General features: G+C 38.2%; 1 protein-coding gene across 1 annotated transcript in view; it reads right to left on the bottom strand.

Moving 5' to 3' along the window:
• Nucleotides 1-6,219: 6,219 nt before the first annotated feature.
• The window catches only part of ZDHHC8 (zinc finger DHHC-type palmitoyltransferase 8), a 32,635-nt gene continuing 24,469 nt past the window's right edge, over nucleotides 6,220-14,385 (bottom strand). Inside the window, exons 3-11 of the mRNA XM_053471460.1 lie at nucleotides 14,144-14,301; nucleotides 13,192-13,364; nucleotides 12,563-12,665; nucleotides 12,015-12,106; nucleotides 11,126-11,258; nucleotides 10,731-10,848; nucleotides 9,968-10,077; nucleotides 8,023-9,056; nucleotides 6,220-6,829 (exon numbers count right to left, since the gene is read on the bottom strand). Of these exons, the coding sequence (XP_053327435.1) occupies nucleotides 6,646-6,829; nucleotides 8,023-9,056; nucleotides 9,968-10,077; nucleotides 10,731-10,848; nucleotides 11,126-11,258; nucleotides 12,015-12,106; nucleotides 12,563-12,665; nucleotides 13,192-13,364; nucleotides 14,144-14,301 (2,105 nt within the window). The 3' untranslated portion in view covers nucleotides 6,220-6,645. The remainder of the gene's footprint in view (nucleotides 6,830-8,022; nucleotides 9,057-9,967; nucleotides 10,078-10,730; nucleotides 10,849-11,125; nucleotides 11,259-12,014; nucleotides 12,107-12,562; nucleotides 12,666-13,191; nucleotides 13,365-14,143; nucleotides 14,302-14,385) is intronic.

The following is a 14,385-nucleotide window of genomic DNA, read 5'->3' as shown; positions in this document are numbered from 1 at the left end:
CCATGAATGTAGTTTCAAACACAGAATTTTGAGGGCTTTTTCCTGTACCCTTTCAGGTAGATTTTGGGATGAATGCCGCACTCTGGGCAACCTGGAACTAGAAAGAAAACATAACATTCCACTAGTACTGAGCACCTAGATACAGCATGCTTGTAACATATCAGCGTTACACAGCCACAAGCGACTCTGAAATCACGAGTGCAAAGTGGTTTAAAGTTTTCAACAAAAAAACATGCTGCAGGGGAGTTTGAGACTACCTCTAAGCACAAAACTAACCCCCACTAACTATACCTTGTCTAAAAACACATCACCTGGGGATTTCAAAGACATCCTATACTTTACCTTTCTATGCAGCCCACTGCAAACACAAGTCTAACAGGTACACAGAATTTCTGGAGGCGAGGTACTACCTTTTTTACATATAAGACATTTTGGGATGGATGCTACACCCTGGGCTAGCTGGAACAAGAAAGAAAACACAAAGATTCTTAAGCACATAGATACCCTATATGTGTGTGTTAAGTCAGCATTACATTCAAATAAGATCTGCAAATCATGCAGGGTTACAATAACCCTATAAACTATATATTCCCTGAAAGCGTATGGCCCAAGGACCTCAAGTATAACCCACTTGCTTTGCTAAGTGAGCTGCCACAACGCTAACGAGAACACAGGATATTAGTTTTTTCTTCTACCTTTTTTGCATGTATCAGGACTGCTACACAATTTATTTTTTTCTTGCACACGCATGGTTTTTGACAAACTTCTTTCCCTGGGTTTGGGGATTTTTTTTTTTTTGTAAAGCTCTTTTCCGTATCATCTGGGGCTATTTTTGTGTGTCTCAAAACACACACAAAAAACTGTGTCATTCAGTGGCTGGCTTCATTATCAGATCACTTCTGATTGGCTCTGCAGCAGTTAAATAGCTGCGGCGCCTAACTGATAGCAACCGACCTGGAAGCATCTTTGACTTTCAGGTCATTGCTGTTGAAGATGTTCTGCTCTGCTCCGCATATGCATTCGCATATTTTGCCTGCCTCACCCCGCAACCAAAATACTGTGTTTGTATTGCCAGTATTTAACTTATACCGGCACTAGGCAATATCCATTCAGAGCAGAAGAGGGCTCTATTGCTACCCACAGAGTCCCCTACAGAAATAGGCACTATAGGAATGTATTTTCTGCATTATGGATAATTTAGTATTTACTATTACTATTAACCTATACAGAGGAAAAAAAACATACCCAATACCTCCAGTACAGCCTCTCTGAGTATACCAAATAAAGAAGGACAGCACATAAGCCAAATTGTCCCAGTATAGAGAAACCAGTATCTATTCTGTAGGAGCCTATTCTTTATGCAACCCAAATGTACGTTGCTGTTCATAATTTTCATGACTGATAATACAGTTGTTGGGAACCACCGCCATACATCATGATATTTTAAATACATGCTCTGTTTAGAAAAAAAAACAGTGTGTTAAATTGTGTTGCTTTTTCATTGTATGAATTTAATAGGTTTAAAAAATATCCAAGGCTTTTTCAATCAAGGAAAAAACAAACCCAAAATATTTATTGTTTGGGAGTAAATTCAAAATATATATTAAATAGTACAGGAAAAAAAATAAAAAAATTATATAAGCCAAAAATAAAAAACATTGTTGAGTTGGTTACAGATACCGAAATGAAAACGTTTTTTTTTTTAATACAAGGAAGAAAAAAAATAAATATTTTGCTTTAACAGTTAAATAAGCTCATGCAAATTCATATTTACACATACAAACAAGTCAGAATTGCCACTTAAAACTGCTGGCTGGAGTGTTCACATAAAAGAAACGAATCTGCCCTTTCTGATTGGCATGTATAAATGTGATAGTATTGGCATATCAGCGGCCTCCTATCTAGCACAATGTGGGCTGTCTGGCAAACACATCCAACTTAATAGCAGATGAACTTATTAGCAGTTATTGTAACATGCACTATAAAAAAGGACACCTTCCATGGACCATTTACCATCAAACAGTTCCAAGAGCCACATCAAGTTACAATAAGTTTTTTTCCATTGTTGTAGGAGATTTGGCATTGTTTAAAATACTGCTTTTTAATCATTAACAAGAAGAGTACTAATCCCTAAGGATATAGGGTACATTGCACATTACTAAAACACTGACCATTGTCCATTTGCAAACGCATACTTCTTAAAAAAAACAAATGATTGTTTGGTATGGTTTCTAAGCAACACAAATATGCTAAACATCCTAACAAATTATAATTGCCCACCGAAAAAAAAGAAAAATGGACAAATTTAAAAAAGTGAATATAAACTACAAAAAAAAAAAAACATAAAAAAAGGAAATTAAAGTTTAACACGCAGGAAATGTAGTCAATATACATGCATAGACACCTCCTTCACGTCGGGTACCACAATGGTTGATGCAAATATATTTTTTCTTTTTTTATGAGACCGAGGCTTACAAATAACCAAAGAAAAATGCCATTGGATTGCAAAGATTGATTACATAGAGTAATGTATTGTTCCCCATAATGGGAAAATATATTATACAATTTATTACACACATATAATAGAAATGATAGGCCAAAGAGGAGGTGGTATAGCAGCAGAAAAAGAGAGGTAGTATTGACATGTTACACATCACAGACAGGAGCTCCCCTGAAAGACAATACACATTTCAGATAGTAGATATATCCCTATGCTTTTGGTGAATCGCTTCTCTAACATTCTGCTACCACTCTCATCACCACCACGGTTTGCGGCGGCACTGAGAGTATCGGGGTATGCAGTTACGCATGCATACACATGTATGCATCATATAGAGATTCAGAGAAAGACTTGTGTTTCTGATATATAAGCATCTAGAATACATTAATAGGCTTTACAAAGTACAGGGTGGAATGATGAATGAATGAACAGCACTACAAAAAAATTATATACAATCATTCTATAGTGTTGAAGATGAATTATATATACCCATACACTAAGATGGATTTAAAGATTTTTTAATTAAAATACTTTTTTTTTTTTTATTAAAATCCTATTCTTTCCTGAAGCAGGGCTACAGGGCTGAAATATTCCATGTGTTGGTCACTAATATCCAGAATGCACTCTACACAACATTGGTATGAATCTTGCACACAGCAATTAGCAGAGATTACATTGGGAATACATGAACATACATCACAGTCTATGCCTAGCAGTGCTGCCTGATGTCAGGAGGCAGCAGTCAAGAAACGGAACAAGCACGGTCTAAATTAAATATTTCATGATTTCCTGAAATAGAGAACCAATAAGGGGTTTATTTTATTATAAAATGTATTTATTACACCTAAATTAGTGTTTGGTGGCCAAATTTCTAAACCCTTTGTTAAAAAAAGAAAATTGAAATGACGCATCCTAGCAATTTCCACCAATAACTGCAAGCCCATGAAAAACCTGCTAAAACAGTAAAGTAGCTGTTCATATAGGGAATTTTTTTTTTATACTTTTAGTTGATTTACACAATTACAGGATATAGAGTTAATTAAGTAACAAATACTTAAATGCATGTGAAGAGTGAGACCAACTCTGTATAAATTACAAATGGCTAGCATGAGCTAGCCCTGTATCATGCATAGTTAAATCAGTAAGGGGACTCAGTATTACAAATGCACTACACATTAAAACCACAGCCTTTCTTGCAGGAGAAGCTCACTGAAGGTGAACGGCCAAGACAAGAAGTTGAAAATAGTAACTGCAAACCCAAGGATAATGAATACCCCTAGTGCCCAATATCATCCTGTTGATAACGGGACACTCAAGCTATCGTATGCATTATGCACGTCAATGCATATGGTGAGAGGTCCCTTAAAAATTCCCATGGTGACCCCCCCTCCATGTGCACCCCCCCCAGCTATTTTCTGCTTGGGAGAATTTTTTGGTTGAATATATGTCTCATATTGAACATTTTATACTTACTACCCAGTCAGCTCCAGCGCAGCCTTGGTGAACACTGGACAGGGATCCCATTGATGTCTCACCATTTCAATGGAGATAATACTCGGACCAACAAAGGAGTGGGAAGATGCAGCTCTAGAGTCTCACTAAAAGGTATTTTTTTTTTTTTTTAAGCTTTGTAGGGACTTTCATACGCACGGTTTGTTTAGGGACCAGAAAACAAATTAACTTGCAGCGTTTTACGCTTAAAGAATACTCAACCCTGCTATAAATATCTTCATTTTATGTTTTATCTTTTACATGTACAGTTAAGACAGCATTTATGCATATACAAAGCAATCCTTCATTTTACACTATACCTGAAACGGCCAGGCACTCCATATAATGCCTGAGATGGTGAAATATGCATCACAATGGGAAAGAGATTTCACATATGGTTAAACAAAGGAAAACGAATGCGGTCAATAGTCCAAAATCGGTGGTTTCTAATTAAATTTCAATTAAATATACTATGGCTAGTAACACAGACACTGCACTTGCATTTAAGGGTTAATTAAAACCCAGAGGAACTTTATTTCAAAATTTAAACCACCCCTTATGACACAGTGCTTCCATCATCAATGATTATCCTCCCCTCGTTTAATGGAGGCACATATTTAGACACTGGATAAAAATATTAAAAAGCCAAATTTTACAGAGGAGCAGGGCTGATCCTATATCCGTACAGAATAATGGTGACACTTTCACGTCAAGAGACATAGCAGCATTTCATACAGGTTTTCGTATTAACACAACTTTTACGGTTTAATACCAAGGTATCACATAACACACATAAGAACGTTGCAATGTATAGTCATACAGAGTAGTTTAACCCTGGAAGGATATGTCTGCAGTGTATTGAATGTATGAAAAGGGAAATTATTTTAAATTAAAAGACGGATTGGGTGCTTTATGGTTTTGTTTGCTAATAACTTTAAAGTGATGAGACAAGAATACATTTTTAATGGTCACTATGGCTGTTACATAAGAAGACGGCTGTCTGCACCATTTGTAGCGTTTTCTGTTGTATACTGTAAGACATAATCCCAACATACAAGGTACACAATGACCGGGAGGATAAATACTAAAATATCTAAAAATGTTAACAGCATTGCCTTTTTATGCAGATTCCCCATTAACACACCCTCTCTCATTTCTCTTAGGTATGGGACCCTTATATCCGGTGCGCTCTTAACTGATCTCCAAACGCGATACAAGTTTGCGATGAGGTAGAATCTCTGATCAGAAGTAAATCAATTCAGTTGGTGGGGTCAGAAACATATTGACATGCTACAGCCTGGCCTTATGTGTTTCTAGTAGTCCTTACAGTAAAGCATTTTTTGGAAGGAAAATAGAGTTCTCATCGTTAATTTCCTTGTATAACAAAACAATTTCCATTAATATTAAAAATAATAATATTTTATTTTTTTTAAACTACCTAAACCCGCTAAAGAATTAGCAAGCAGCACAGTGGAATTATTCCTGCCCCATCATCTTTTTGATTGCAAAAGAAATCTTTGTTCCAGTTCATATTGCTGTGGATACCTAGTCTCACTTGTGTTATTTAAGGCAAGACACGTTGTGCATGCTTGAAAATGACTGCTAGACCTTGGAGGAACAGCCCACCGGGAAAGTAGTCAAATTTTCAAATAGGGCTGATAATGCAACATTCTGCTGTATCGTTGAAGGTTTTCTGCAAAACCACAAATGGAATCAGAGGCATGCCCTTTGGGTTGCAAGCTCTCTTCCATCCTAACAGAGGGCTAAATAAAAATTCTCAAGAACACGTGATCTAAAAACCATGGACAACACATCATCTTCACATAATACACTCTATCACTTGTTAGCCCAGATAGGCAAACTTGAAATTCTCCACTCGACTTTAAGCCTCTAGTTTTTCTTTTCCCATGGATGTTCTGTATCCACTGTTGGAAGAGTTTACCCTGTAACAAACCTTTAGCATACACTGTGGTTAATTCTAGTTTTGCGTTGTGAAGGTGGCTACTATGTTTTATTCTCTTGAAAAATGAAACCATGTGAAATGCTTTGTGGCAAGATTTAGGGAAGCATCTTCCCATCCTTCAGGCTCATGGCAACACACACACACAAAATACACAGAGCATCTCTAAACAAACAGTGTTACAATGTCAGGAACATAGGGGATACTTCAGCATGGGGAGGCAAAGCTAGCACCGCACAACTGGTGGAAGAGGGGCAGTTTTGGGGGGTTTATTTTTCTGTCCTGATCTGTAGCTCTTAGGATTCTTCATTGCAGAAGTAGAGGTTCCCAACCGGGCCCACTCCTGACATAATTTCGGACTTCCCAAAAAATAAAAATTAAAAAAAAATAATAAAATTCTGGTGCCACTCCTCTCACATCACAATATTTTAAAACAATGTTTCCTTCTCCTTTTGTTGTAGTTTGTTTGGACAGACACACGTACAATGGCTTCTGATTTATTTTCTTCTTTTGTTAGCAATACCGAGTATTGTCCTTTAGTCAGCAATATTGTGACCTCTGCTGACAGCATGTCCTGTCATTCTGTCCAAGGTATAAACACTCCAGCTGATTGGCAAAAGAAGTCACAAAATTTGAATGCAGTTCTTTATTGGTTCAAAGTCTGCAGTTCGAACATTGCTGTGAGTGTCTCAAACTAAACCGATATCTCATACGTCGTGCCACCCACTCCAGATACCTTCTTAACACTAGAGTGCCTGGAAGGGCTTACTGTGGTGCCCTGAGAGCTTGAGGTGGATCCCAGCCGACACTCACCCCTCGATAAACCCTTTGGCTGTCCATTTATTTTAACATGAGGTGCCTTCAACTGCAGCTCCTCCCTGAGAAAGATTAAAAAAAAGCAGTATTACATATTATCTTAAGCAATTATACCAAAAGGTAAGCGATGTAATGGAAGAAAGCTGAATTGAAACATTTAGAAGGAGAACAGTGGTCTACTCTACGTAGATGCAGTTAACACCAACAGAATAATGTGATCTACTGAACACAGAATTAATTTTACCTACTTGTCCCAAATGGAGGCCAGAATTATGCTGTCTGGGAACGTAGGAAGCCAGCCCTGCAATAGCCTCTGAAACAGGGGCAGTTTCTTGTAACACAGAGCGGAGCTTTTGAAATGTATCTCCATATCTGTATTTGGTCAGAATGTATGCCTACATTTTCCCACACCCAGACCGTGTAAGCAAAAGAGCTTAGAAGGCTCTGCTACAAATTTCGAAAAGTGAAAATTTTATTCCCACATAACGGAGTAAGACAATACCTGAATGTATATTCCAATTCAAAACACTGTAATCATACCGACCATCCTGAAAATTGGCATTTTACACGTCTTTACTAGGAGAGGGTTTAGCATTAAGTCTGAAGTTGCTAAACAGTAACACCACAAGGAACTTCTGCCATGAGAACCATAACCACTAAAATCACACGAAGGGCATTTGATGGTGGTAATTGGTTCTCCCAAGGACAACCAGTTGGGGTCAGGTTTATCATACATAGCTTGAAACCACGTACAGCTCAACATAGATGCTTCACGTAACAATTACGTGAAGCTGTGTCCATTCCAGTTGTTAAATGCAGGAATTCTGGTGTTGATGTAATTAGCAAGGTAAAATAGAGATTGAAATGCAACAGTATGCTATCAATTATACAAAAAAAAAAATAGAGTTTCCACTTGTAAAGGAATCCTGTGGCCATTTTAAATCTGAAAATGTAATGTATAAACTACAGTTTTAAAAAGGTAATTACAGTAAAAGTCTTGTTTGAAGAGAGAATATTACCAGACTTCTGTTAAGTATCAAGGCATGAGGTTTAAAAGATTATCAGACCACACATGCTTAAGCAGCATACAAAACAACTTCAGTGCTAAACAGACATCCTGATTCACATTTGGTTTACTTATATACAGTGAGATTTCCATAGTTTTATACTATACAACATTTAACAACTGTCCCCTTCTCCACTTGTAACAAAGAGTAAACCTTAAGACGACATATCTGGAAACAGCTGATCTTACCTCTGGACTGGCATGGAAGGCCCTTCAACAAATTCCATGGTATTAAGAAATGTAACAGCCTTCGCGCCACCATAAGAAGGAGATCTAGGTAATCCGGAAGGGGATGATGGGGTCTGATGGCCAGGGGACTTGTATGACCCATTGCTCACTCTTCCTTGTAAAGGCTGGTGGGTCTGGATATTGTTATTGGCCAGGTCAGCCTGTAAGGAGGTGGTGGAAGTCCTAGGTGCTCGAGAGACCGCACTGGAGAGAGAGGACACTGAGGTCTGGAGGATGGGGTTTCTGGAGCTGAAGCCTGGAGCCCCAGCTAGCAGATTGTCCTTTGAACCATAACGGCCTCCGGCAGCACGTGGGTTCTCCGAGAGCGAGCTGACCTGCTGCAGGCTGTATGTGCTTGGGGTATCATAGACTCCCGAGTCTGCAAACACAGAATCTGCATGAGAGTGCAACAACTTTTCTCTCTCCTCCATTTCCTTTCTTTCCTGGATTGAGGCCATAATGGATTTGGAGAGGTTGTCATAACGCACAGGGGAAGGTTCCCTCTGATGTCCTGCTGCCCTGTTCAACACAGGGCTGAAACTCTGCACCGTTTGACACTCTCCTCCTCGTAGATGGCACATTTTGGCAGACATGTAAGGTGAGTGGTAACCCACGGAACCAGCTGCAGTATGGGCAGTGCATTTCGTATTTGCTGGAGACATGGGGTTTAGCAAACTGTCATAAGACAGGCTCCCATTTCGGTTGGACAAGGCATTTGGAGAAAAGACACTCTTATATGGCGTAGTTGTGCCACCTTCTGATTTTACCATTTGAAGCGGTGCCTTCTCAGACTCACGGTGGCCCGAACCCTTCAAACTCAAGGACCGTGAATTGGCAGTAAACGTATCAAGCTGTAGAGGGGAGGACTGGTAAGATTTGTGGAGCGAGTTCTTCCTATATTCACGGAGGTCAAGGTTGGGCTCTGACTGATAATCGTGGCTCCGACAGTCATCTTCCAGGAATACACTATCCTTCAGACCTTCCTGCATAGCAATCTGAAAAGAAAACCAAAGCACTACTGTAATTCGTAACATTTATATGTTTTATGAGAAAATATTTAAATGAGTTCAGGAATATGGTACCTTGGTGGGATCTACCGTAAATAAGGATATTAAAAATGTATTCTTTAGAATAGAACTGAGTTACACAACCAGCTTTTACAATTGTTGCAAGTAGACATGGGTAGTGAAAGAAGATAACCGCAAAACATGAACAATTTAATCATTAATACGTACATTAAAAGAACACATACAATAGAAAAGCAGAATACACAAGGACACAGCTACAATGGGAAATAGAACATACACACACACACACATACATATATACATACATACATTTTATTTATTTATTTATTTATTTTCCTCTAATGACTGAGAAATGCCAATATTTACCAAACAAAATTAGGGCTTTTAATGTGTGGAGCCTCTTGAATAGAGCTAAACACAGAATTTGGGTTATACTTAAACAGGTTATAGTGAGAAATGGAGAATATTTGAAAAACAAGAAATATTGGTTACTGTCCACTTAGAGTAATATAGGTGCTTCACTGCAAAGCTGCCGTAAGGGAGATTATTTTATGATGTCCTATTTTACCTTTTATGTTGAATGTAGCACTTTTACAACTAAATGCACCATTGGAAATACCATTTCCTGAAGCTTTGAACCCCTCCCAGAAATAATCCTTAAGTCTCCGTGCTTAGGTTAGAAGATGCCACTGATGACAAATTCTAGCTGCAATTCCAGAGGGTGATCTAGCCCCCCAGCACGCCGCGGCTCCATGGCACAATTGGGGATTTTGAGGCATGAAGTAAGACCTCTCTGCTATGAAATCCTACACAATGTAAGTAAAGCTCAAAGCCTTGACAAGTTGCATAAAGAGTATGTCTGTTGGGGTCGTGCCTACCTGTTCCGTAGCTGGATGATAGTGCACTTTTGGGTTAGCTCCAAATGCGGGGCGATACTTGTACATCGCCGGAGTAGGCGGGCTTATGATTTTTGGTGAGAAGCCACATTCTAAAATTTGACATACAAAAGAAAAGTTATTTACCAATAATACAAAATAAGTATAACATTCAGTAACCATTAAAACTATCTTCACATTCTACACCTTTCCAGATTAACTATACCGAACAAGATTCTGGATCATGATGCTCTGAATTGGAAATGCTGTCTAAGCCACGAGTAAACCAACATATATACTTTCGTCTGTTTCCATATCGTGTACCCGATCATGTAGTGGTGGTCAAGCATCATGGGGACCACAGTTTGACCAAAAAAAAAAAAAAATAAATCGGCCCCGTGTGGTGTTTGAGCAGAGAATATCACCCAAGTATCACACGCCTGAGAACTATGGCAGCCTCCAGGTCCGTAGATAAAAGGACGTCATTAGAACCAAATGTTCTTTTTGTTACATTAGAGTATTTTATGTTCACTGCACTGCGGGAACAACTATTATACATGGTGAAGTATGAGACTCACCAGAAAACTTGTGGTTTAGTGAATAAGCCTCTGCCACACAGATCTATACATTATTGATCTATACATTATTGATCTATGTAGAGACATCATATTCTGTGCCACTGATTTCATTAGTGTGCTTGGCTTAAAGCATTTACCACCCTCTGTCATAACTCTTACAATAGACTGACGAAGATCGGTCATATTACCTTCACTGGCTCCTAGGGACCCCTTCATGTCAGAATATTTGCTGGAATCTCCTTTAGGGGGTAAGGGTGGCTGAATGTCCATGGACTTGTCATTGATGTTATCCAGGCTTCCTTTGGACTGTAAGGAACAAAAAAACGTCAATGCTTTATCTACTGTCTGAGTAAACCAAAGGAAAATCATTTTAGATACAATTAATGTTCTTCTGATTAGGAAGGTTAAGAATGAAGAACAGATTAAAAAGGGGCAATTGTTCTTATCCCCCATTAAATTGTATACTAAAATTTGCTTGTTCACACAACTTAATGCAGATCAACCACTTCTGCCCCTACAATGAAACGTAAGTGCATACTGTACAAGTATAATTCCAGCAATGTGTATTATGACAGTATATTACCTTGGCACGGTGGAGGTTGGCTTGTATCCCATTATCACTGATCTTCACAGTGATCTGCCGCTCAGACACATCCGGCCGAATAAAGGGAGGCTTTAGCGTGATTGGCACTTTTTTCTTTGGTTCAACCACATACCTAAGCAAGGAGAATAAGTGATTATGTGAAATTTTGCTTAGTTTAGACAAGTGCAGAAAAACAGGCACTGAGCAGCTTTTGTGGAGTTGGGTCCTCTGGTAGGCTTGCATTAAATTGCCAATGATACCTCCGCTCCTAAGCAGTCAATATTTAAGGAGTAAAGTGCTTACATTCAAAATAGCCAACAGAGAGCGGTATTTAAATGAACAGATGTGTACATTTTGGTGACACATTTTCCAGTAACCTTGATAAGGTTCCTATGCTGCCGTTAAGCAGTCTAAGATTAAATATATAATAGTGAAAACGTACTCCTCCTATTTACTTTAAATACTCTTAGACTATTATATTTTATACTGAAAGTCCACACCTTACTTTGCTGCCAATGTTATTGATTCCAGGCTTTCAACAAGCTGCATTTTTATTTTGTGGCTAAACGGATCAAAACAAAGCATTTACCATGGTTCAAGAATGAATGCATTTGTTGTGCATCCTTTACTATTTTATATTTACATTTATTACTTACACTGCAGAAAACGTTACTATAATAAAGAGGAATCTTTAGCTCTAGCATAACTAATCAAAAGCTACCTATATATGCTGCTTTGGTTTTTTTGTTTATTCTAGTTGTTTTGGAGACATTTTCTTTAAAATTAATGGACTCATGAAAGTGACTTGAGTAAAAATATATAAATAAATAAAAATCAAGGGGGGGGGAATCACCATGACAAATCAAGAACACGGTCTCTCTACACTCACCTAGGTGAAAGAGGGCTGCAGAGTACATGTTGTATATTCCCACAGCATCCACGCGTGAACGGATTAACTCCTCCTCTAAACTTCCCAGTCACCTGCGAGCATAACACATACATCTTGTTATAAAAAAAAATCATTTTTTCATATAATTATATATATAGTTTTTTTGTTTACATCGTTACATAGGCTGGGGGGGGGAAGACACGTGTCCATCAAGTTGATCCAAAAAAAGGTAAAAAAAAAAAAAGAAAGAAAAAAATCCAGTTTGTAGTGCTTTCTAATTTTGCAGCAAACAAGGGGAAAAAATCCCTATATAAATTTCCCCATAATTTAAATGATTCTAAGTTTATAGTTCATAGTTTATAGACTGTGAATAAGCATAATAAAAAGACCAAGTAATGTAAATTGTCGAGTGTTTATTTAATTGTTAGATACATAGGCCTGATGTCATAGCACCTGTTGCAAAAACATATTACAGTTTGAAGGAGAATTATTATTGAGGAATGGAACTAGCCTAGATCACTATACAGGCTAGAGTTTGAATTGCTTACCTGTTCGTTAGTTGTACGGCCACGCACAACCAGTACAATATGGAAACCAGTCAGCCCTATCACAGGGATAAAGAAAAGCCCAGCGACACACATCACCGATATCCTGAACAAGACAGTTAAGGATAATCATCCCATAGGATATTCACCTAAATTTTCACCTGTAAGCAGGTTTTTTTCCTTCAAAAACATTAAATTTTAAAAAGCCACACTTGTACGCCATTTAAACTTCTTGTTCTCATCATAAGTTAATTTTCCCTTTTTGCCAGTCATACCAAAAGCTGTAACAGTTCACCTTTCATCTATAAACTTTGTTGTAACAATGTATTTTTTGGGGCGCGCGACGAACCAATCTGTAAAGTATTTACTGTTTATGTATCATGTAGATTCTACATGAAAGAATATCCTTTAAATTAGTAGCAGAAAAATCTGGGCTTTTAAAAATGTTACTTTTCACAGCTTTAGAACTGCCGTTAATGAACTCCCAAACAACTCTACTGAGCTACAGATACTTATAGCAAGACATCTAAAGACAAGAGGAAAAGAAAAGAGAAAAAGAGAAAGGAGAGAAAAGAAAGAAACACAAGAGAGCATTAATGAATGCTTTGGGGGGTTTTCTACAGCAAGGATACGTGATGCTAGTGTGGACTTCCCCAAGCATCTCCAGATGGTTCAAGACAAAAACAAGGCCAAATGTAAAGACCCCAATCATGTGTGTGCTCAGTGACAGCAGGAAAAGGAAAAAGTAACGGTAATTCCTGCGTCCAATGCAATTGTTCACCCATGGGCAGTGATGATCAAAATCCTGCATAAGAAAAGAAAAAAAAAGATACATGTTAAATATACAGGCAATAAGGGTTCCTATGCAGGCTAATGCTTTTTGACTTAATGCTTTCATCTGAGACATGAACATGGATTATTCTATAGCGTCGCTGCATACAAATACTTTGGGGTCTAGCTCACACGAAAGAGGATTATTTGGCTGCATGCCTCAGGCAGTGCAGGTTTGTTTTACTATCTGTAGAATGGGGTTATACAGACAAGTACAGGTCCTAAGAAACCATATAATCTGTTTATTATAATTATAATAGTCTGCACCATCTGGTTAACTATCTGAAAACAGCAAACAATACGTCAAATAGTAAATTGAGCATCTTTGCGGCATGAACATCTGTAGCCACTAGGGGGTGCTGCAAAGCCTTTCCATTGCTCCTAGCAGCTTTATAACAAGGACACAATGTTAACAAGCAGCATGCATGGCTTTTAATCATAATCTTTATATGATTTGTGAATGAAAAATTCCATTGATATCCTGCCTATAGTACATAAAACGGCATACACAGAGAATGCTGAACATGAGGTATGTGTTTCAGTCTACAAACACCCATCATTCCCATATGAGTGGTTAAAGGAGCAATCTGGGACCAGTTAATTTGGTTTAACGCCCATTAACCCTGCTTGTACTAGGCCTCAAAATCTGTCAAATTCAGAATGGTCTTAAAGGGTAGGCGAACAGTTTAGATTAGCAAATGGTACCCAACTGTCAAACAATATGCAAGAAATTAAGATCCGTGATGGTCTTACCTCCACACAATTGTCACAGACACTACAATGCGAGCAGCGAGGAGGGCGATAGAAGTGACATGTGGCACACCATTTCATCCGTACTTGTATTCTTTTGATCTCCACATTTTTGTATAACGGTGCCCGGAAATCATCATCCTTATCTTCATCTTCATCAGCTGAAGGGACAGAATAATAAATAATAAAACGCTTACATTTCAGATGACTGAGAGCAGAGCAATATACCGGTATTAATTGCACAA

This window comes from Spea bombifrons, chromosome 1 (assembly GCF_027358695.1).
Source record: "Spea bombifrons isolate aSpeBom1 chromosome 1, aSpeBom1.2.pri, whole genome shotgun sequence".
NCBI lineage: Eukaryota > Metazoa > Chordata > Amphibia > Anura > Pelobatidae > Spea > Spea bombifrons.
The sequence above is the reverse complement of the archived record's forward strand: the minus strand, read 5'-3'. Positions and strand labels throughout refer to the sequence as shown.